At 39.9% G+C, this 22,923-nt stretch overlaps 1 protein-coding gene across 1 annotated transcript; it reads left to right on the top strand.

Annotated features, from left to right (window-relative positions):
• The first annotated feature begins 20,262 nt into the window (after window positions 1-20,262).
• Window positions 20,263-20,743, top strand: LOC114077170. Its single transcript, XM_027916853.1, has 2 exons — window positions 20,263-20,644; window positions 20,739-20,743. The coding sequence occupies exons 1-2, from the start codon at window positions 20,263-20,265 to the stop codon at window positions 20,741-20,743; spliced, it is 387 nt and encodes a 128-aa protein (XP_027772654.1).
• The last annotated feature ends 2,180 nt before the right edge of the window (window positions 20,744-22,923 follow it).

The following is a 22,923-nucleotide window of genomic DNA, read 5'->3' as shown; positions in this document are numbered from 1 at the left end:
ACCTCCAGGCTTAAGGTTTCAGCCTTAACGTGTTGTCAATTGGGGCATTCCTCCACAATAATAAAAATATCTCGCTTCATACCTTCCCACCAATAGATCTCCTTGAGATCATGATACATCTTGGTGGAACCTGGATTAATGGAATACATGGAGCCATGAGCCTCTGCAATAATATTAGGTCTCAGATTATCAATATTGGGCACACAGCACAGAATCTGCCCTAGTATCTGTAACACCATCCCCACTAAGGAGAATGATTCATTCATCTTACTCAACACTGAGTCTTCCAACTCCACGAGTACTAGGTCGAGATGCTTCTTAGCTTTAACATCTACAAAAAATGAGGATTCAAAACTTAAATGAACTGAAACACCCCCACTTGGTGTATCTACCAGCCGTACACCTAACCTAGGCAATTGGTGTACCTCTTTAACTAGCTCCTTCTTCTCATCATCAATATGAGACACACTGCCCATGCTCAATCGGCTCAAAGCATCGCCACTACATTGGCCTTACCTGGGTGATAGTGGACACATGTCATAATCCTTGTGCAGCTCTAGCCATCTTCTCTGACGAAGATTCAATTCTCTCTGTGTAAAAACATATTGAAGACATTTATGGTCAGTAAATACATTAATATCTCCAAAGTTTTAATGCAAATACCACCACAGCTAACTCAGGATCATGGGTAGGATAATTCTTCTCGTGGATTTTCAACTGCCTTGATGCATATGCAATCACCTTGCCATCCTGCATAAGAACTCATCCCAAAACTACTTGGGAAGCATCACATTACACCACATACCCTTCACCACTACTCGGCAATGTGAGATCCGGGGCTGAAGTGAGTCAATCTTTGATCTCTTGGAAGCTCTTTTCACAAGTTTCAGAACACTCAAACTTTGCCTTCTTCTTTGTTAAATCTATCAATGGAGAAGCAATAGCGGAATAGCCCTCAACAAACCTGCAATAGTAATTAGCCAAACCCAAGAAACTCCGGATGTCTATAGGAGTTAGGGGTCTCGTCCAGTTCTTTACTGACTCAATCATTTTCGGATCAACCTCTAAACCTTGGTCGGATACAACATGACCAAGGAAGGTCACTGATCTCAACCAAAACTCACATTTGCTGAATTTTGCATACAACTGATGTTCCTTGAGTACCTGCGATGTCATTCTCAAATGTTGTTCATGCTCTTCTCTAGTCTTAGAGTATATGAGGATGTCATCTATGAATACTACGACAAAAGAATGAAGGTATTCATGGAAGACACTATTAATAAGGTCCATAAATGCGGCTGGTGCGTTAGTGAAACAAAATGACATGACAAGAAACTCTTAATGACCATACCTAGTACGGAAGGTAGTCTTAGAAATATCCTCTTGTCTCACTCTAACCTTCTGATACCCTGACCGGAGATCTATTTTAGAAAAGAAACTTCAACTTTGGAGCTAATAAATAGATCATAAATTCGGGGAAGATGGTATTTTTTCTTTATTGTTACTTTGTTGAGTTGCCGATAATGGATACACATTCTAAGGGTTCCATCCTTTTTCTTAACGAACAACACTGGAGCACCCCATGGGATATGCTCGGCCGGATGAAGCCCTTATCAAGTAGATCTTTTAACGGCAACTTCAACTCTTTGAGTTCCACTGGAGCCATTCTATATGCAGGAATGGAAATTGGTTTGGTGTTGGGATCTAAGTCGAATTCTAAAGCCAATTTCGCATTCAGAAGGGATTCCTTGGTAAATCCTCCGAAAAGACATCTTGAAACTCATTCACTATGGACACAGAGTCTATGGAAGGAACTTCATGTTCTAAGTCATTGACTCTTACTAAGTGTTATAAATACCCCTTAGATAACGATGTTATTGGCTTTAAGATGGGAAACTATTTGGCCCGTTGGATTTGAACTACGCCCTTCCAATTCAAACTCTTACTCATTAGGAAACTGAAACCTTACAACCCTGTTTCGACAGTGTATGGTAGCATAGCATTTATGGAGCCAATCCATACCCAAAAATTATATCAAAACAAGCAAGGTTAATTCTATTAGGTCAACATCAATAATTCTATCAAGAACAATTATTGGGCAATCTCTATATACTCTTTCAGCTCTAATGCTATCTCCTATGGGAGTACTAACTAGAAAAGGTTCATGCAAGATCTCAGGAAGCAAGTCAAATTTACTAGCTACTAAAGGAGTAACAAAAGACAAGGTGGATCCTGGATCTCACAATGCATTCAAAGAAAAAGAAAAGACATGCAAGTTACTAGTGACCACATTAGCTGACTTCTCCTGCTCCAATCTACCTTTCAAAGTGTAGAACCTGTTCCTCTTGGGAGGCTCGGCTGCAGCAGTAGGATTAGGCCGAGGCTGAGTATCTGCCTTGGCCTGATTCTTCACATGTGGGCAGTCCCTGATCTATGCCCACTCTTGCCGCACCCATAGCAGGCATTAGAACCTACCATGCACTCACCTTCACGCAGACGGCCACACTTACCACACGACTTTCTGTCAAGCAGGGCATTTCTATCATTGCCCTTCTTGGGCCAGATTTCCCTCCTTTGGCATTAGTGTTCCTTGAAGGAGTAGGATTACCTGAGTGCTGCTGCCCCTTATTGAACTTGGGCCTGTGTTGGACTCCAGACGAACTCCTACCAGTGCTAGAACCAGCCTAATCCAATGGCCTAGGCTTATTGCCTTCTCGGCCTCTCTTCCTCCGAAGACTCTCCTCCACCTGTTGTGCATATAACATCAACCTAGCAAGGTCCATGTTATCAAGCAACATGGCTGATCGACATTCATCCTCCAGATCCTCCGATACACCAGTCACAAACCTGCTCATCTCGTCCCTGCTACTAGACACCAGGGAAGAAGCATATTTGGAAAGTTTAAAAAACTTCAAGGAGTATTCCTTGACTGACATACCTCCCTAACGTAGGTTGATGAACTCCTCAACCTTAGCCTCTCTCTTCTCTCTGGGAAATAACCTATCCAGGAATGCAGTCTTGAGAATTCCCCAAAGTAATGGGGACTTCTCCTGGTGCTCGGCCATCTGCCCACATCTTGTACCATACCTGAGCCACTTCCTCGAGCTGGTATGTAGACAACTCAAACTTCTCTTCTTCATCAACACCCATAGCACAAAGAATCTTGTGGACCTCATCCACAAACTCCTACAGATCCTCATTGGTTCTGGAGCCAAAGTAGACTGGAGGATTAATCCTGGTTAAATCTCTCAGTCTGCTAGCCATGGTCCTAGCATGTGGGTTCTCTTTGGGAGCACCCTCTATAGTGTCCTGGGGTGTGATAGCATGTGCCTGAGGAGTGATGGCTTGGGCCATCTGAGCCAGTGCTGCTCTCACTTCTCCATCCGTCAACGCAGCTGGGTTGACAGGCACATGCACTCCAGCAGTTGGGGCTTGAGGAGGAGCTTGGTTTCCCCCAGCAGCTGCTTCTCCATTCTCCTGCCTATATATCCCTAGTGTTCATTTTTCTACAAAGCACACACAAGAAGGAAATTAGATGCTAGAATGACACAAAATGTCAAAACTCTACACAGCACGATAAGGAAAGAAGGGAAGATTCTTAACATCACCAAATCTCTAAGTCATGGTTGTGGTGCACTTCACAACCATAAGCTAAAAACTACGTGACGTGGTTGTTTTCAGCCTTAGTTCCTATGCAATTTAACCTCATGCTCTGATACCAAGTTTGTCACACACCGGTCCTAGACCCTAGATGAGACCAGCGTCATTAACCTCTCAGAGGTCGCAGACAAACCTCTTCTTAGCTTTCATCACAATCATACAGTTAAATTTAGCAGAAAATTTAAAACTTTTTAACTTTAATGAAGTGTACTTAGACTTCATACAATTCTTGCATAGGAGTGATATACTAACATCTCAAAGCAGCCTGAGCAATGTTATCATCACCTTGTATCCAATCTCCATTTTTAGTGACAAATTTGTGGACAGATAACTTCCTCCTTCTTCCCCTTATGACCGAGTGGAAATATTTCGAATTGGTATCACCTTCCTTAAACCATTGGAGTTGGGTTTTCTGTTTCAAAATAGTGTCCTCCAACTTGAGGAATTTGATATATTGGGCATTAACTTCATGAAGAGCAGTCCTGTGAGAACCACTTTGATTAAGGATCTAATTTTCTTCTGCTTTATGCAAACTTGTTCCTCATACATCCTCACTTTTTGGAAAATATCACCAAATTCTATTTTTGACCAAACACTTAGAGTATTGGATAACCTTTTCATCTTATGGTGAAATCCCATTACCTGTCACTTCCTTCTCCCAACAAGTTTTTACAGTGTCCATGAAATGAGGATTATCAACCCAACAATTGAGGAATCTGAAATATTTGATGTGTTCAGCTTCCTTGGAAATCATTTCCATGAGAAGAGGACAATGATCTGATTCTATAGCTAGCAAATGAGTTATAGTGGTTTGTGGTATCTTTTCCAACCAAGAGTCATTTACCATAGCCCTGTCAAGCCTTTTCCAGATTCTATGATTAATACCCCTTTTATTGGACCAAGTGAATTTGTGTCCACTAAAACCAATGTCCAAGAGCCCACATGCTTCAATAAAAGTAATGAAGTCCAGGCTTTTCCTTATATAATAAGGCACCGCTCCAAGTTTTTCCTCCACAGAAGTTATGACATTGAAATCACCTACAGTAAACCAGGGGTTATCATTCAAAGTGTCTTGCTGAATCATTTTGTCCTAAAGAGGTCTCCTAAGGTGATCTTTGCATTTAGCATAGACACATGTACTAGTAAATTGGTATTGTAATTCATTGTGTTTCATGTTGCAAGTGATTTGCTATTCATCTTCATCAAGAATATTACCCTCAAATATCACTACTCAAAAAAACCCAAATTTTACCATTACAATTACTAGTAGCATTTTCCATGTTTAATTGGACCTTAAAGCTTTGAACATGAACACACAGATAATGGTTCAAAAATAGTGATAACAGATAAATGGTGATGTTTTCTGAACATCTTGATTCTCTCAAACACCCCTTGAGTGTTGATCCTCTCACATTCCATATGATTGTAATAATCATTGGGAAGATCTAGAGGAAAAGAAATTAGTGTTAGGTCTGCCAGCAGTGACAGTATTGACATCTTGTTTCTTGAAGTGGAATTTGTCATGTTGGAACCCTCTTGGGGATAGGCGCTGACCTTGTACTACCTGATGAATATCCTCCTCTAGGGCCTAATCATTATGAGGACTAAAGGCCTTAATAAGAGCCTCACTAGTCTCATCATCCTCATCAAGGATCATCTAGAGAGTGGTTGTCCTTATCTAGCTCATCCTCAGAATTATCCACTGCATACTCATCAAAAAGAGGTTCTGTATTAATCTAGCACACTTATTGTCTCTTATCAGGAGGTTCAGCTGATGGAGAAGTCATATACTGAGCCTGTAGAGGAAGAATATCCATCCCTTGGTTGTCATTGACCATAATAATTTTTTGGGGTTTAGGGTTCAGGGTTACAGTGCAGGATAGGGTTAGGGTTTAGGGTTTTTTTAGGTTTTTGGTTTTGGGGTTTAGTATTTTTGGTTTAAAATCTGTGATTTAGTGTTTAATGTTTGGGTTTTCGTCTTTTGGACTTAAGGTTTTTCTTTGGACATAGCGTTTAGGTTTTAGGTTTTAGGGTAAGGGTTAGGATTTGGATTAGGGTTAGGGTATAGGTTTATTTTAGGTTTTATGGTTCAGGGTTAGCATTTGAAGTTTAAAATCTATGGTTTAATATTTAATTTTTGGGTTTTGGAATTTTTTTTATTCGAACGATCCTTGTGGTCGGTTAGGGGCTGAGCAACATCCCCAGGCCTTATCAATTCACAAAATAAAATTGTATCCGAAGGGGGGCTTGACCTTACCTTCATACATATGATGGGTCAAAATGATTCAACCTAATAAGGTTAGTTAATTTACCCTTACAATATATATATTTTTTAAAATCTATGGTTTAGCTTTTAATGTTTGGATTTTGGTATTTTGGGATTGGGGTTTTGGGTTAACGGTTTAAGGTTAGGGTTACGGTTAAGGTTAGGATTAGGGTTTTGGTTAGGGTTTAGTTTTTATTTTTATTTTTTAGGGATAGTGGTTTAGAATTTGAGGTTTAAATTCTATGTTTTAGTATTTAATATTTGGATTTTCGTATATTGGACTTAGGATTTTTTGGACTTTTGTTTTTGGACTTAGGATGAGGGTTTAGGGTTAGGGTTACGATTAGGGTTTGGGTGTATGTTTTTTATAGGTTTCATGTTTCAGGGTTTAACATTGAAGGTTTAAAAATTATGGTTTAGTATTTGATGTTTCGGTTTTCATATTTTGGACTTAGGTTTTGTTTTGGACTACTTTTTTTGGACTTATATTTTCGGGTTTAGGGTTTAGGGTTAGGGTTAGGGTTAGGTTAGGTTAGGTTTAGGATTAGGGTTAGGGTTAGGTTAGGTTTAGGATTAGGGTTAGGGTTTAGATTTTCTTTAGATTTTATGGTTAAGGTTAAGCATTTGAGGTTTAACATCTATGATTTAGTTTTTAATGTTTGGGTTTAGGTATTTTTGGCTTACGATTTCGGGTTTATGGTTTATGGTTAGGGTTTAGGGTTAAGGTTAGGGTTTTGGTTTTTTAAGATTTTTGTGTTTAGGGTTTAGCATTTGAAGTATAATATCAAGGGTTTAGTGTTTAAAGTTTGGGTTTTAGTATTTTGGGCTTGTGGTTTAGGGTGTAGGGTTAGGGTTAGGGTTTTGGTTGTTTTATAGGTTTTAGGGTTTGGGTTTACGGATTTGAGTTCTAATATCTATGGTATAGTGCTTAATGTTAGTGTTTTGGTGTTTTAGGCTTTGAGTGTAGGGTTTAGGGTTTAGGGTTAGTTTTAAGGATAGAGTTAGGGTTAGAGTTCATGTTACGGATAGGGTTAGGGTGAGGATTTAGATTTTTTTTAGGTTTTAGGTTTTGGGGTTTAGGATTTGAGGTTTAAAATTTATGGTTTAGTGTTTAATGATTGGGTTTTTGTGCTTTGGGCTTTGGGCTTTAGGTTAATGGTTTAGGATTAGGGTTAGGGTTAGAGTTGAGGATAGGGTTAGGATTCATATGTAGGATATGGTTGGGTTAGGGTTTAGTTTTTTTTAGGTTTTAAGTAATGGGGTTTAGCATTTTTTATATAAAATATATGGTTTAGTGATTAATGTTTGGATTTTTGTACTTTGGGTTTGGGGTTTCGAGTTAGGGTTAGTGTTAAGATGAGGGAAGGTTACAGTTAGAGTTTTGGATTTTTTTTAGGTTTTAGGGTTTGTGGTTTAGAATTTGAGATTCAAAATCTATGGTTTAGTGTTTAGTGTTTTAGTTTTCATATTTTGGACTTATGTTTTTTTTTGGACTTTTTTTAAACTAGGTTTAAGGTTTAAGTTTAGGGTTAGGGTTAGGGTTAGAATTAGGATTAGGGTTAGGATTTAGGGTTTTTTTAAGGTTTTATGGTTCAGGGTTTACATTTGAGGTTTAAAACATATGGTTCAGTATATAATGTTTGGATTTTTGTATTTTGGACTTAATTGAAAAGTTAGTAGAATGTTTAAGGAGGTTCTTTGATCTTTTTTGTTTTCTTCCTTCTGAAGCTTGGCATCTCCATTAAGTCCAATTGAAAATAAGCCTTTGCCTTCTTAGGTAGCTCTTGAAGAGTATAGTAGATTTCCGGACAAGCAATATTGTGGCTATGTTTGGACAGTGCATCAGCCACCCAGTTAGCTTCCCTGTAAACATGAGTACATTTGAATTCATAATTTTGAGCTATGAGACCCTTCATATGTCTAGTTGATTGCAAATGCTCCACTAAGGATTAGTTTTTTTGTAGTATCCATATGTTTGCTAGCATGGAATCCGTTTCCAATATGCTTTTCCTGTATCCTAGTTCCAAAGCCCAAGATATACCAAAGATAGCTGCTCCTAGTTTTGCTTGATTTTTGGTACCACTTCCCAGGGGTGAGGTAAATGCTAATATGAGATTGCCTTCATTATCTCTTAGTATACCTCCTGCCCCTATCTTGCCTGGATTATCAATTGCACTTCCATCTGTATTAACTTTGATCCATTGATCAGGTGGTCTTGTCCAGGCTATCTTCTGCACCGTTGTCACATAGATACATCTTTCAGCTAGTTGGATTATTCCACACCAAGTAGTGGGCCAGCTAACCTGAGGAAAAATAGATTTTATAAGTTTATAAATATCACTATAAATTGCATACCTGACCCTGGTGCCATTAGGGGTTTTGCCTCCATATTTACAAGCACATCTATGTTTCCATAAATTCCAGCAAACTAGCAAGCTCTCCATTGTTAAAGATATGGTTGATGGTATCTAATCCTGCCCTACTCCTGCAAAAAAAAGATAGAAGGTTTTAAACCAAAGTTAATTAACCTGTCATTAGTAGGTAGCTTTCCATTTAAAGCTCTCCAAAGAAGAAATGAGGCTTTAAATGGTGTATGCATGTGCCAAATGAGAGCCCTAAATTGATCCTTGGGCCTTTTTTCCTGATTTCACTCTAGGCTGAAGCACAAGTGAACATGCCATTGGGGTTTTAATTTTCCAGTAAGCTTGGTTAGAATATTGATGCTGAGGAACTGGTATTGCTAGGATAGTAGCAATATTGATGCTGAGGAACTGGTATTGCTAGGATAGTTGCCTAAGGGGTGCCTGTTGAACTTGTATTTGATAGTTCTATTAGCCTTCTACCCAAAAATCATCTACTTTCCTGTTATCAAACCTCTGGCTGTTACTAAAAATTGAGCAAGATGCCCTTCCCAGTCCAGTTGTCCACCAAAAGGAACAATTCCCTGAGTTCAGCTTCCATTGAATGTGTTGCTCCACCTTACACCTATTATGAATCATATGTTTCCATTTTAGTGAATCCCCAAAATCCCATTTCTTGCAGATAGGATTTGATCTCTGGCAATATTTGGCTTTGATGAATTCTCCCCATAATGTGTGCTTAGCTCTAAAGTCCCACCACTGTTTATATGGGAAAGCTAAACACACATCCTTCAGATTTTTCATTCCCCCCCCCCCTTCATCAATAGGATTGCTAAGGTTCCTCTAGGAAGCCCTATGATACCTCTTTTTGTCACTCTTCCAGCCCCAAAAGAAATCTGCCATCAGCATTTGTATTTTCTTAATTACATTGGCAGGGGAGTGATAGCTGAGATTAAATGAATGGGTAAGGCTTGAATAACATGATTAATAAACACAGCTCTTCCACCATTGTTTAATTGCTTGGTTTTTCACCCTGTAATCCTGCAAAAAAACTTTAGGAATAAGGTCAGAAAAATATGAAATCCTGGGCCTACCCACAAAGAGTGGACATACCAGATAATTGGTAATCCCTTGCCTTTGTTTGAACCCAATGATCCTTTTAATTCTCTCTTTTGTGGTGTCAAACACACTTTGATGAATCGTGAAGTGACTTTTCTCACTGTTAATCAACTGGCCAGAAGTATCTTCATAGGTTCTGAGAGTCTGCATGATGAGTTTAAGAGACTTAACCCTTCCTAGAGTAAATAGGACGATGTCAGACTAGGGCTGGCAAGGGGACGGGGAAGGGGACTGGGGGACGGGACGAAGGGGGACGGGACAGGGCATGGGGAGAGGGGATTTTACACGGGACCGGGATTGGGGACCGGGATTGGGGGGACAAAAATAGGTCACATCCCGTTCCACTATATATACAGGATGGGATGGGATTTGGGGGGACGGGACGGCATGGGACGGGGTTTTTTTTTAAAATTACACGTCTTTAGCTAATAAATTTTAAATTTAATTTTTGACTTTCAAATATCAAAATAAATTTCAAATTTAAAGTTTCAATTTTCAAATTTTAAGATTCATGTTTCAAATTTCAAGTTTCAACTTAAATTTCAAATTTGAGAAGTTTAAATTTGTAATATAAATATTTTAAAGTAATGTAAATTGTAAACTTTAAATTAAATATTTTAAAATTAGTTTAGTACTTTAGTATATATTTAATTGTATATATTAAAATTAAAATGCAAAACAATAATTGTATAAAAAAAACTTGAACAAAAGTTAAAACGTTCAAATTTATTCAATAGAACTTAGAAGTTACAATTAACAAATATTAGTGGAGTAACTAATCTACGCAGCCACCTTCTAGGAAGGGTTCTGTTTTAATAAGTTCTCATTAGATGAGTAACTAAATTTACGCATCCACCTTCTAGGAAGGGTTCTGTTTCAATTAGTTCTCGAATGTAATCTAAAAATATCTGTTTTGTCCTTTAAAATTTAATTCTAATTGTCGCATCATATCGATGGTGATATCCTCCGGTGTTGGCAAACTTGTTAGAAATTCTTGTTCCTCTAATTCATCATCACTGCATTCAATTTGTGTTTTGATCCAACTTGCTTGTTTTTTACTTAACTTTGGCAAATTGTTATTCCTCCTTTCGGCATTGGACGAGTCTCTAAATAAAACTGTTGTTTCCGAACCGTCTTCCGCCAATGAATGTCTATGATCACCAATTTGAAACCTTGCCGCACTGAATGCAGCCTTCGATGCAACTGATGAAGCTTGAATAGCTAGAACATCACGAACCATTTTGCTCAAAGTTGGAAATGCATCGCTTCGCCTACTCCACCATCCTAATAAATCTTCATTGCCATCTTTGATTTCCAATACTTCTAAAGATTGATTAAGATATTCTTCAAAATCATGAAATTGAAAGTGACAAATCTATCTCAACATTAGAAGTTTGACCAACTTCTCCTTTAAAATTTTCAATAGTTCTATATTTTTCATACAACAGTTTTGCTTCTAATTTTATGCTAGACTTACACGTTTGACAATTTGGAATTTCTTTCGGTAAAACTTCTAAAGTTTCATAAGAAGTATCAACAAGGCCTTGCACACCTTGTAATTTATAAGCAGGATGAAGTAAAGTAGCCGTTAAAAAAACTTAAGGAATAGGAAAAAAAAAATTTAAAATTTTTCAATCATTCCTTCAATTGCAACTCTAAATTTATCTATTTTTTTATATTTACAAAATTGAATTGAAAGAGCACAAATATTTATTAATACGGATGAAATAGTAGGATAATAAATTCCTCAAAACATGGTAGTAGCATCATAAAAAAAGTCTTAAAATTGTAATAGTTCTTTAATTTCTTCCCAATCTTCATCACAAATTCTATCTAATCGGTCAGCATTATGAGCATTAAAATCATTTGTATAGGTCTTCTATATTTATAAGCAACCGAAAGCATTTTGTAAAGAGAATTCCACCTTGTTTTAATATGTTTTGGAATTTTTGTAGGTGACAATTCACATAGTAAACAATCATTAAATTCCTAATTCTAGCAGCATTGTTTGTATGAAAAATTCAGGTAACAACATATTCAACTTTTACGCTACCACAATCAAATAATGAAATACCATCTTGTACAACTAAATTTAATATATGTGCAAAACATCTAACATGAAAAACATTATTGTCAATAGGACATAATCTAACTTTTAACATTTTAGCAGCATTTGTATTATTAGATGCTTTATCTAATGTGACAGACATTATTTTATCTATAATCATGTAATAATCTAAAACACTTAAAATATTTGAAGCTAAATATGCACTTGTTTTTTTCTCTATACATAGTTTATAACTAATAATTCTTTTTTGCAAATTCCAATTATTATCAATCCAATGTGCAGTAATAGTTAAATAATCATTTCCATTAACACTACGACCCATGTCCGAAGTTATAGACACTCTACTATCTAATATGCTAAATAGACAACGAAGAAATTGACAATGTTTACCTTGATATTCAAAAACATCATATTTAATAGTATTTCTTGAAAAGACTCTATAATCCGGATTATAAGTTTGTTGAATATATTCAATAAAACCGGGATTTGAAGGAAAACTATAAGGCAAACCACAAACAGAAACCATTTTAGCTAAATTTTCCCTATCTAATTCCTTATTATATTTACGTTGTGTTATTGGACCAGCGGGGTTAAAAGGATCTAATGTTCCTTGAACCATGTTAGCAGCCCCTATCGATGCATTACCGGTAATATCTGATTCATTAATTGAAATTCCCTTTTTTCTATTGGCTAATGCTTTAGCTTCTTTATATTGAATCGGCACACAAGATAACAAATGTCTATTTAATCCCCCCGTTCCACCTTGACCCCCACCTTATTTCTGTTTAAAGGTTGCTTACACTTATTACAAATAGCAACCCTATTTTCTTTATCAAAAGTCATAAATTGCCACACAATAGAAGTTTTAGGTCGTTGATACTTCACCTTCTCCCTTGTGGGAGGTATAAGGGGTGGATGTCAAAAATTTTGCTCCGGTAATTTGATAGTCTCATTTGGAACTTATGTCACCGGACTAGTAGGTGTTTCTTCTAACTCCTCTTCTCCCAAATAAGCTTCTACTTCTTCACCTGAATTTTCATCAACATTAGGATTAATATTACCATAACGCCATTCTAAACTTTCGTGATCGAGTTGAACATTTGAATCAATATTATAAGAAGTATCATCAACATAAGTAGAATCATTTATGTTAAATCTAACTCTACTCGTTGATTTAGATGAAGTACCACCACTTTTACTACTGTTTTTTTCTTTACTCGTTGAAGCTTGTGATTTGTTGTAACTTGTAATTTGTAACTCCAACCAATACTTGATTACATGAGATAATATAATTATATTTATTGATATAATATGAAAATTTTGAATTGAAAATTGAAATATATGGATTCTAATAATATGAGAATTAAAATGGAATAGAAATTAAGATTGACACTTGAGAGTTGAGAGTTGAGAGGATATAGAAAATAGATGAGACAAAAGAGAATAGATGATTTTGTAAGAAATAGTAGGGGATAGGTGTATTTATCGTATTAAAAATGGGTTAAAGGTAATTATTATAACTTGAGGGTTTAAAATAAAGTTTTAAAATTAGGGGGGTGGTAGGGGGAGTTTGGGAACACAAAAAGGAGAAAAAATCCGTTGGGGGGGGGGGGCACTAGCCGTTTCCCCAACGGATCTAAACGGTCAAATTTTTAAAATTTTTTTTTAAAAAAGGGGATCCCGCGAACCGGTCGGTTCAACCGGGCCGAGACCGGGCCGGGTCGACCGGGACGCAGGGGTGAACCGGCCTCTGACCGGTCCCGTCATCCCCCACCCCTTAAACCCCTTAAACCCTAGGGGATGGGCCGGGTTCGAAACGGGGCGGGTGTTACGCCTCGTATTTTTATACGTAGTGCGCGTCATGAACTAGTAGATGTAAGTCTGGGGAATGAGATTTTATTTTAAGTTCCAAGTGATTAAAGAAATATTAGGCAAGGATGTTAATTCCAAATGTGATATTAAGTATGATTTGGCTAATGTAAGTGTCATTAACATTAAGTGAGGGATTAATTAGTGGCTGATTAGGATTAAATTAATCAAGTGGGCCCCACCACTCAAGGCAAATTAAAAGAAATCAGATTGGGAGCTGGCCCTTAGTGGAGCACGTATAGAGGGGGGCTGCCTCCACTTCATATTATGAATGAGGTGGTGAAATGCATTGCAAACATATCATCTTCTTCATCACTTAGCTTATGAAGCCATGGAAATGGAGAAAACCAACCATGCAACTCTCGGCCAGCAGCTACAAAAGAATTTGGTTAGTAATCTCTTTGCTTGGTGTGTTAATTCCTTAGAATGCCATTGTTCATTAGCCATTAATGTTAAGAAGGGGGCGTGACCAGTAGCTTAGGAAATTTGTTTTAGTTATTGAATGTGCTAAGTACGAACGGAAACCATAATCGGATTACTAGTGGTGCCGTGTTAGTCTTTGGGCTGTTTTGATTAAAAGCAAAATGCAGGAAATTCTGTTTTGGCGTTATGTATATGTTAATGTGATTATGGGTATATACTCCAAAGGATGAATACGGTAAGGTAGATGTGTTGCAAATTATAAAACAAGTAATCGCTCGGTGTGTCGTTGTTTCGTTACTATGGTTACCGAGACGGAACTGCTTTTTTTTTAGGGGGGGGGGGCTGTTTAATATGATTCGTTGGGTTATATGTGTTATTGGTATTGCTGTGGATAATTTGGGTTGTTGTCGGATTGGGACGAAGTAAGGAAAATAGGGGAAGTGCTGCCAGATTTTCGTTAGATTATTAGCTAGCTTACAATAAGTAGTAAAGCGCGACGTCTATCTAATTGCGACACGATTGTTGCTTGCTATAGATTAATAGCTTGAGCAGTAAGTATTGGACATGCGGCTCGACTATACGGTATGTAACGCTATCCTTTCTTTCTTTGTTTGGCATGACTTTTAAAAATGAGCGAATGACGAACAGGTTTGATACTTACTTCTAGAGCGTCTAGGTGACGTATATTCTTGCTTCCACAACTATTCCTCTATATATCGGCTATGTCTAAGGCTATGGTGATTTCTCATATCTATGGTAGTGCTTCTTAGAGTCATTGAGATTTTACGTTTCCATATCGTATTAAAGGTTCATAATCTTGATAAAACGTTAATCTTTGGTAATACTCCTTGCTGGTTCACGTTGATTGTTCTATTGAGTTATAAGAAATGATTTTAATTGCATATGGTTGCTCATAATATTCTGCTCGTGCATAGAGTCATTTATCATTTCACCGAGTCCCGGGCCGGGTAATGTTCGTGCGGAGTTTCTTGCATATGTCACCGAGTCCCTCACTAGAGGGCCGGGTATGTATATTATATATATGATTGGTGATGAGGATGGTTATGATGATGATGATGACGGAGATGACGTGATGACTATTTTGCCGAGCCCCTTACTAGGGAAGCTGGGCACCTTAAATGTTAAATATATGCATGATTTTCACTTAAAAGGGTATATGTGTAGCGATATTTTGTTTCGACTTGCCATATTGGTATCCTGTCATCTTTACCTTATGCTTTACATACTCAGTACATTGTCCGTACTGACCCCCCTTTCCTCGGGGGGCTGCGTTTCATGCCCGCAGGTGTAGACGCACAGTTCGGTGATCCTCCCGCCTAGGATATCTACTCTGCTGATTGGGAGAGCTCCACTGTTCCGGAGCCCAGTCGTTTTGGTACATAACTTTTTGTGTAGTCTTTTGCTTGTCTATGGGTATGGCGGGGCCCTGTCCCGTCGAGTTTCACTACTGTACTCTTAGAGGTCTGTGGACATTATGTGGGTTGTATATATATGTTTTGGATAATGGTCTGGACATGGTTTGTTTGGGATGTCCGCTTGTACAGGGGCAGCCTTGTCGGCTGCGTACATCATTGTGTATTGTGTAGTGGCAGCCTTGTCGGCTTGCGCATGCTATTATGCTTTGGATAGTGGCGGCCTTGTCGGCTCGCGTATGTTGTTACGGTTGAATGGTTATGACTCCTTATGAGACAGGTCCTCTTTATATATATATGACGTTGGGGTTGGCTTGATTTGATTAAATTCCATATTGTCTTAGTTTCAGTTGGTTATACTTAACAGGTTTGTATGTGAGTGTCCAAAATGGGCACTAGTCACGGCCCATCGGGTTGGGTCGTGACATAGAGTGGTATCAGAGCAGTTCTTCCTCGGAAGTGTCTACAGACCGTGTCTAGTAGAGTCTTGTTTATCGGTGTGTTGTGCACCACATCTATAAACAGGAAGCTACAGGACATTTAGGATGTCATCCTTTCTTCTTATTCTAGATCGTGCGATAGAGCTATATTAATAGGATAATCCCTCTCTAACGAATCACTGTGTTTTCAGCTATGCCTCCAAAGAAAGGGACAGCCGCCCAGAAGGGCAAATTGGTAGCAGAAGGTACTAGTCAGACCCGGAGAGTTACTAGGGCCCGTGCCCAGTCTATGCCTGGTATTGTGCTCCAGTCGGAGAGCTCTGCTACAACGCCACCGCTAGAGGAGCTTAGAGCAGCAGCAACTCCAGTTCGGGGGACACCACCACCAGCCCCCGAGGCCCCAGCACCTAAACCTCCAGCTCCTCAGCCAGGGGCGGAGGATAGGGCCATGAGGGATTCGGTTCAGTTGCTGACTAGATTAGTGGCAGGTCAGGCTCGCAGACATGGACTAGGAGTTGATCATGCGGACAGATCTGATAGCTTAAGGGCTCGTGACTTCTTAAGTTGTAATCCCCAGAGTTCTTTGGGACAAGGCCCCAGGATGATCCGCAAGAGTTTATTCGTCAGATGCAGCGTACATTGAGGATAATTAAGGCTTCAGAGGCCGAATCTGTTGAGTTGGCTACGCATCGTTTGCGGGATATAGCTATTAATTGGTATGAGTCTTGGGAGTTATCTAGGGGTGAGGGTGCTCCTCCAGCGGTATGAGATGAATTTGTGGAGGCTTTCCAGGGCCACTTCTTTCCTCCAGAGATGAAGCGAGCTAGAGTCGATAGATTCTTGCGTTTGAGGCAGAATGGCAGGAGCGTTCGAGAGTATAGCCTCGAGTTTGATTCATTGGCTAGGCATGCGTCTACTATTGTGGCTGATATGGCAGACATGGTACATCGTTATGTGATTGAATTGGATCGTTATCTGATTGACGGTTGTATGGCAGTGACTCTTCAGCCAGGTGTGGACATTGCTCGGGTGCAGGCATATGCACAGGGGGTAGAGGATCGGCACCGGGGACGTCAACCAAATAGAGATTATAATAGAGGCCAGCATAAGAGGGCTAGATCAGCAGGTTATACTGACGAGTTTCGAGGCGGGCAGTCTCAGCAGCATGTTAGATTTTCTTCCCAGCCAGCACAGAGTGCACCCCAACGTTCCATGTGTAGGGGGTTCGATCGTACGGGATATTCGGAAGCTGGTCAGAGCTCTAGGGTACCAGGGTCACAGATGGGCAGGGGTTTGAGCCAGTCGAGGCCACCTTTGCCTCGGTGTTCTCGTTGTGGTAGGTCCCATCCTGGGGAATGTCGTTGGGCTACAGGTGCATGTTTTTCTTATGGCCGTCAGTGTCATACTATGAGGGAGTGTCACCTTAGAGGTAGTGCAGGTGGTATGGCACAACCTACTGGGTCCGTTGCTGGTTCATCTTTTTCTGTGGTTATGCGCCCTACGGGGCAGGGTATTCAGGCGCCAACAGGCCATGGTAGAGGACGTGGTGGAGCTTCTAGTTCTAGCGGTCCCTCGAACCGCATATATGCTTTGACTAGTAGGCAGGATCAGGAGACGTCACCTAATATGATGACATGTATATTATCACTATTCTCCCGAAGTGTGTATGCATTGATAGACCCAGGTTCCACCTTATCATTTATATCCCCCTTCGTTGCTAGTAGGATCGGAATAGAGTCTAAGTTGATAGAACCATTTGAGGTAGCTACACCTGCAGGAGATTCTGTCATAGCTACGCGAGTATATAAGAATTGTTCAGTGGTTATATATAATCGTCGTACCATAGCAGATCTAATAGAGTTAAATACGATTGAGTTTGATATTATCATGGGCATGGATTGGTTGGCTGCTTGTTATGCTAATGTTGATTGCGGAGGAAAGATAGTTCGATTTCAATTTCCAAGGGAACCGATTATAGAGTGGAAGGGGAGTACAGTATCGCCGAAAGGTAAGTTTATTTCATACCGTAAGGCCAGGAAGATGGTTAGAAAAGGCTATATTTATCATCTGGGTTGGGTGCATGACATAAAGGAAGAGGCACTGACTCTTCAATCAATCGTGGTAGTTAATGAATTTCCCGATGTAGTCCCAGAGGAACTTCCAGGCCTTCCTCCAGAACGAGAGATAGAGTTTACTATAGATGTACTGCCAGATACCCAGCCTATATCTATACCTCCTTATAGAATGGCACCTGCTAAGTTGAAAAAATTGAAAGAGAAATTGAGAGATTTACTAGAAAAGGGCTTCATCAGGCCTAGTACGTCACCTTGGGGAGCACCGGTACTGTTTGTGAGGAAGAAGGATGGGTCGCTGCGGATGTGTATTGATTATAGGCAGCTGAACAAAGTAACAGTAAAGAACAGGTATCCCCTCCCAAGGATTGACGATCTATTTGACCAGTTGCAGGGTGCTAAGTGTTTTCAAAGATAGACTTGCGGTCAGGTTATCATCAGGTGCGGGTAAGGGAGGCAGATATTCCAAAGACGACATTCCGGACCCGATACGGGCATTATGAGTTTAGATTGCTGTATTTTGGGTGGACTAATTCTCCAGCGCTGTTTATGGATTTAATGAATCGAGTGTTTAAACCATTCCTTGATATGCTTGTTATTTTATTTATAGACGACATTCTGGTCTATTCACGTTAAGAAGAGGATCATGCAGACCATTTAAGGATGGTACTTAGGGTGCTTCAGCACCAGAAATTGTATGCTAAGTTCTCCAAGTGCGAGTTCTGGTGGACTTCAGTGGCATTCTTGGGGCATATTATTGGAGCTGATGGTATTCGGGTAGACACGCAGAAGATTGAGGCGGTAAAGACTTGGCCCAGACCTACGACACCTACTAAGGTACGCAGCTTTCTGGGGTTAGCAGGATATTACAGCAGATTCATAGAAAAGTTTGCCTCAATTTCAGCGCCTTTGACAAGGCTAACTCAAAAGGCAGCCAAGTTCCACTGGACTGATGTTTGTGAGAGAAGCTTCCAGCTATTAAAAGACAAATTGACTACAGCTCCAGTCCTAACTCTTTCGGAGGGACCAGACGGCTATGTTATTTATTGTGATGCTTCGGGTGTTGGGCTAGGATGTGTATTGATGTAGCATGGCAAAGTTATAGCCTATGCCTCCCGACAGCTTAGGAAGCATAAAAAGAATTATCCTACTCACGATCTGGAGTTAGCAGTCGTGGTTCATGCCTTGAAGATATGGAGGCATTATTTATATGGTGTCCATGTGGACATCTATACAGATCATAAGAGTCTCCAATATATCTTTAAACAGAAGGAGCTGAACTTACGACGGAGGCGGTGGTTAGAGTTGCTAAAGGATTATGATGATGTTTTATATCATCCTGGGAAAGCAAATGTTGTAGCAGATGCTCTTAGCCGTAAGTCCATGGGTAGCTTGACAGATGTACAACCAGAAAGGAGGGAGATGGTTCGGGAGATTCAGCGGCTATCCAGCCTTGGAGTCCGTCTGGCTAATTCAGAAGATAGTGGAGTTTCTATTCGAGAGGTTGATGAGTCCTCAATCATAGATGAGGTAAAGAGACACCAGTACGAGGACCCTATTCTGGCACAGTATAGAGAAGAAGACCCCATTTAAGCTTAGACCTGACGGAGTGTTACGATATGAAGGCAGATTGTGTGTACCCGATATTGCGGGGCTACGACGGCAGGTTATGGGAGAGGCACACTCTTCCCGTTATTCTATTCACGCAGGTCAACGAAAATGTATCATGACCTCAGATGCTTATACTGGTGGGATGGCATGAAAAAGGACATAGCGGAGTTTGTTGCTCAGTGCCCGAATTGTCAACAAGTCAAGATCGAACATCAAAAGCCTGGTGGATTATTACAGGAGATAGAGATCCCGAATTGGAAATGGGAGATGATTAATATGGACTTCATTACAGGCTTACCTCGCACTCAACGGAAGTATGACTCTATATGGGTTATTGTAAATAGGCTGACGAAATCGGCCCATTTTCTTCCAGTCAGGACTACTTATTCGGCTGAAGATTATGCGAGGTTATATGTCAGGGAGATAGTGAGACTCATGGGGTTCCCACGTCCATTATATCAGACAGAGGAGCTCAATTTATAGCCAACTTTTGGAGATCATTTCAGAAGGGATTAGGGACACAGGTGAACGTTAGCACATCATTTCACCCTCAGACTGATGGGCAGGCTGAGCGTACTATTCAGACATTAGAAGATATGTTGCGGGCCTGTGTTATTGACTTCAAAGGTAGTTGGGATGACCACTTGCCGCTCATTGAGTTTGCCTATAATAATAGCTACCATTCTAGTATCCAGATGGCACCGTACGAGGCCTTATATGGGAGGAAGTGCAGGTCACCTATTGGTTGGTTCGATGTTGGCGAGACTAAGTTAATAGGCCTGGATATGATTCAGCAAGCTGTTGACAAGGTGAAGCTTATTCATGAAAGATTATTAGCAGCCTAGAGTCGACAGAAGTCATATGCAGATAATCGGCATCGAGATCTGGAGTTTCAGATTGGTGACTGGGTATTCCTGAAGATATCACCCATGAAGGGTGTGATGAGATTCGGCAGGAAGGGGAAGCTCAGTCCGAGATACATTGGGCCTTATCAGATTGTTAGTAGGATATGCAAGGTTGCCTATGAGTTGGATCTACCATCTGATTTGGATGTGGTACATCCTGTCTTCCATGTATCGATGCTACGTAAATGTATTGGTGATCCTTCTAGAGTATTTCCTGTAGATGATGTTCAGGTAACAGAGGAGTTGTCATATGAGGAGAAACCCGTAGCTATACTTGATCGCCAGGTTAGAAGGTTACGTACTAAGGATGTGGCTTCCGTCAAAGTGTTGTGGCGAAATAATAATAGGGAGGAGATGACTTGGGAAGCGGAAGACGAAATGAAGAATAAGTATCCTTACTTGTTCCCCGTACCTGCAGGTAATTCAATTCCTAGCTTGACTATATTGAATGATAAACGAGATTATGTAGTAAGTTGTGACTCTGTGAGGCATCTGTAAGTTACGGAATGCAGGTTGATAGGTATAACTGTTAGAGAGACCTCGCTGGAATTTCTTTTTGTAAGACGCTAACATAACATTTGAGGACGAATGTTCCTAAGGGGGGAAAGATGTTACGCCTCGTATTTTTATACGTAGTGTGCGTCATGAACTAGTAGATGTAAGTCCGGGGAATGAGATTTTATTTTAAGTTCCAAGTGATTAAAGAAATATTAGGCAAGGATGTTAATTCCAAATGTGATAAAGTATGATTTGGCTAATGTAAGTGTCATTAACATTAAGTGAGGGATTAATTAGTGGCTGATTAGGATTAAATTAATCAAGTGGGCCCCACCACTCAAGGCAAATTAAAAGAAATCAGATTGGGAGCTGGCCCTTAGTGGGGCACGTGTAGAGGGGGACTGCCTCCACTTCATATTATGAATGAGGTGGTGAAATGCATGGCAAACATATAATCTTCTTCACCACTTAGCTTAGGCAGCCATGGAAATGGAGAAAACCAACCATGCAACCCTCGGCCAGCAGCTACAAAAGAATTTGGTTAGTAATCTCTTTGCTTGGTGTGTTAATTCCTTAGAATGCCATTGTTAATTAGCCATTAATGTTAAGAAGGGGGCGTGACCAGTAGCTTAGGAAATTTGTTTTAGTTATTGAATGTGTTAAGTATGAACGGAAACTATAATCGGATTATTAGTGGTGTCGTGTTAGTGTTTGGGCTGTTTTGATTAAAAGCAAAATGCGGGAAATTCTGTTTTGGCGTTATGTATATGTTAATGTGATTATGGGTATATACTCAAAAGGATGAATACGATAAGGTAGATGTGTTGCGAATTATAAAACGAGTTATTGCTCGATGTGTCGTTGTTTCGTTACTATGGTTGCCAAGACGGAATTGTTTTGGGGGGGGGGTTGTTTAATATGATTTGTTTGGTTATATGTGTTATTGGTATTGCTGTGGATAATTTGGGTTGTTGTCGGATTGGGACGAAGTAAGGAAAATAGGGGAAGCGCTGCCGGATTTTCGTTAGATTATTAGCTAGCTTACAATAAGTAGTAAAGCGCGACTTCTATCTAATTGCGGCACGATTGTTGCTTGTTATAGATTAATAGCTTGAGTAGTAAATATTGGACGTGCGGCTCGACTATAGGTATGTAACGCTATCCATTCTTTGTTTGTTTGGCATGACTTTTAAAAATGAGCGAATGACGGACAAGTTTGATACTTACTTCTAGAGCGTCTAGGTGACGTATATTCTTGCTTCCACAACTATTCCTCTATATATCAGCTATGTCTAAGGCTATGGTGATTTCTCATATCTATGGTAGTGCTTCTTAGAGTCATTGAGATTTTATGTTTCCATATCGTATTAAAGGTTCATAATCTTGATAAAACGTTAATCTTTTGTAATACTCCTTGCTGGTTCACGTTGATTGTTCTATTGAGTTATAAGAAATGATTTTAATTGCATATGGTTGCTCATAATATTCTGCTCGTGCATAGAGTCATTTATCATTTCACCGAGTCCCGGGCCGGGTAATGTTCGTGCGGAGTTTCTTGCATATGTCACCGAGTTCCTCACTAGAGGGCCGGGTATGTATATTATATATATGATTGGTGATGAGGATGGTTATGATGATGATGATGACGGAGATGATGTGATGACTATTTCACCGAGTCCCTCACTAGAGGGCCGGGTACGTATGATGTATATATATGATGATTATTTTGCCGAGTCCCTTACTAGGGAAGCTGGGCACCTTATATGTTAAAGATATGTCTGATTTTCACTTAAAAGGTACATGTGTAGCGATATCTTGTTTCGACTTATCATGTTGGTATCCTGTCATATTTACCTTATGCTTTACATACTCAGTACATTGTCCGTACTGGCCCCCTTTCCTCGGGGGCTGCGTTTCATGCCCGCAGGTGTAGACGCACAGTTCGGTGATCCTCCCGCCTAGGATATCTACTCTGCTGATTGGGAGAGCTCCACTGTTTCGGAGCCCCGTCGTTTTGGTACATAACTTTCTGTGTAGTCTTTTCCTTGTCTATGGGTACGGTGGGGCCCTGTCCCGTCGAGTTTCACTACTATACTCTTAGAGGTCTGTAGACATTATGTGGGTTGCATATATATGTTTTGGATAATGGTCTGGACATGGTTTGTTTGGGATGTCCGCTTGTACTGGGGTAGCCTTGTC

Source organism: Solanum pennellii, chromosome 5, assembly GCF_001406875.1.
Source record: "Solanum pennellii chromosome 5, SPENNV200".
Taxonomy (NCBI): Eukaryota; Viridiplantae; Streptophyta; class Magnoliopsida; order Solanales; family Solanaceae; genus Solanum; species Solanum pennellii.
Note: the sequence above shows the minus strand (reverse complement) of the source record. Positions and strands in the feature narration are given on the sequence as shown.

Excerpts from the sequence above, each read along its gene's own strand:
- LOC114077170 (XM_027916853.1), top strand. The coding sequence starts at position 20,263 with ATGAGATTCGGCAGGAAGGGGAAGCTCAGTCCGAGATACATTGGGCCT.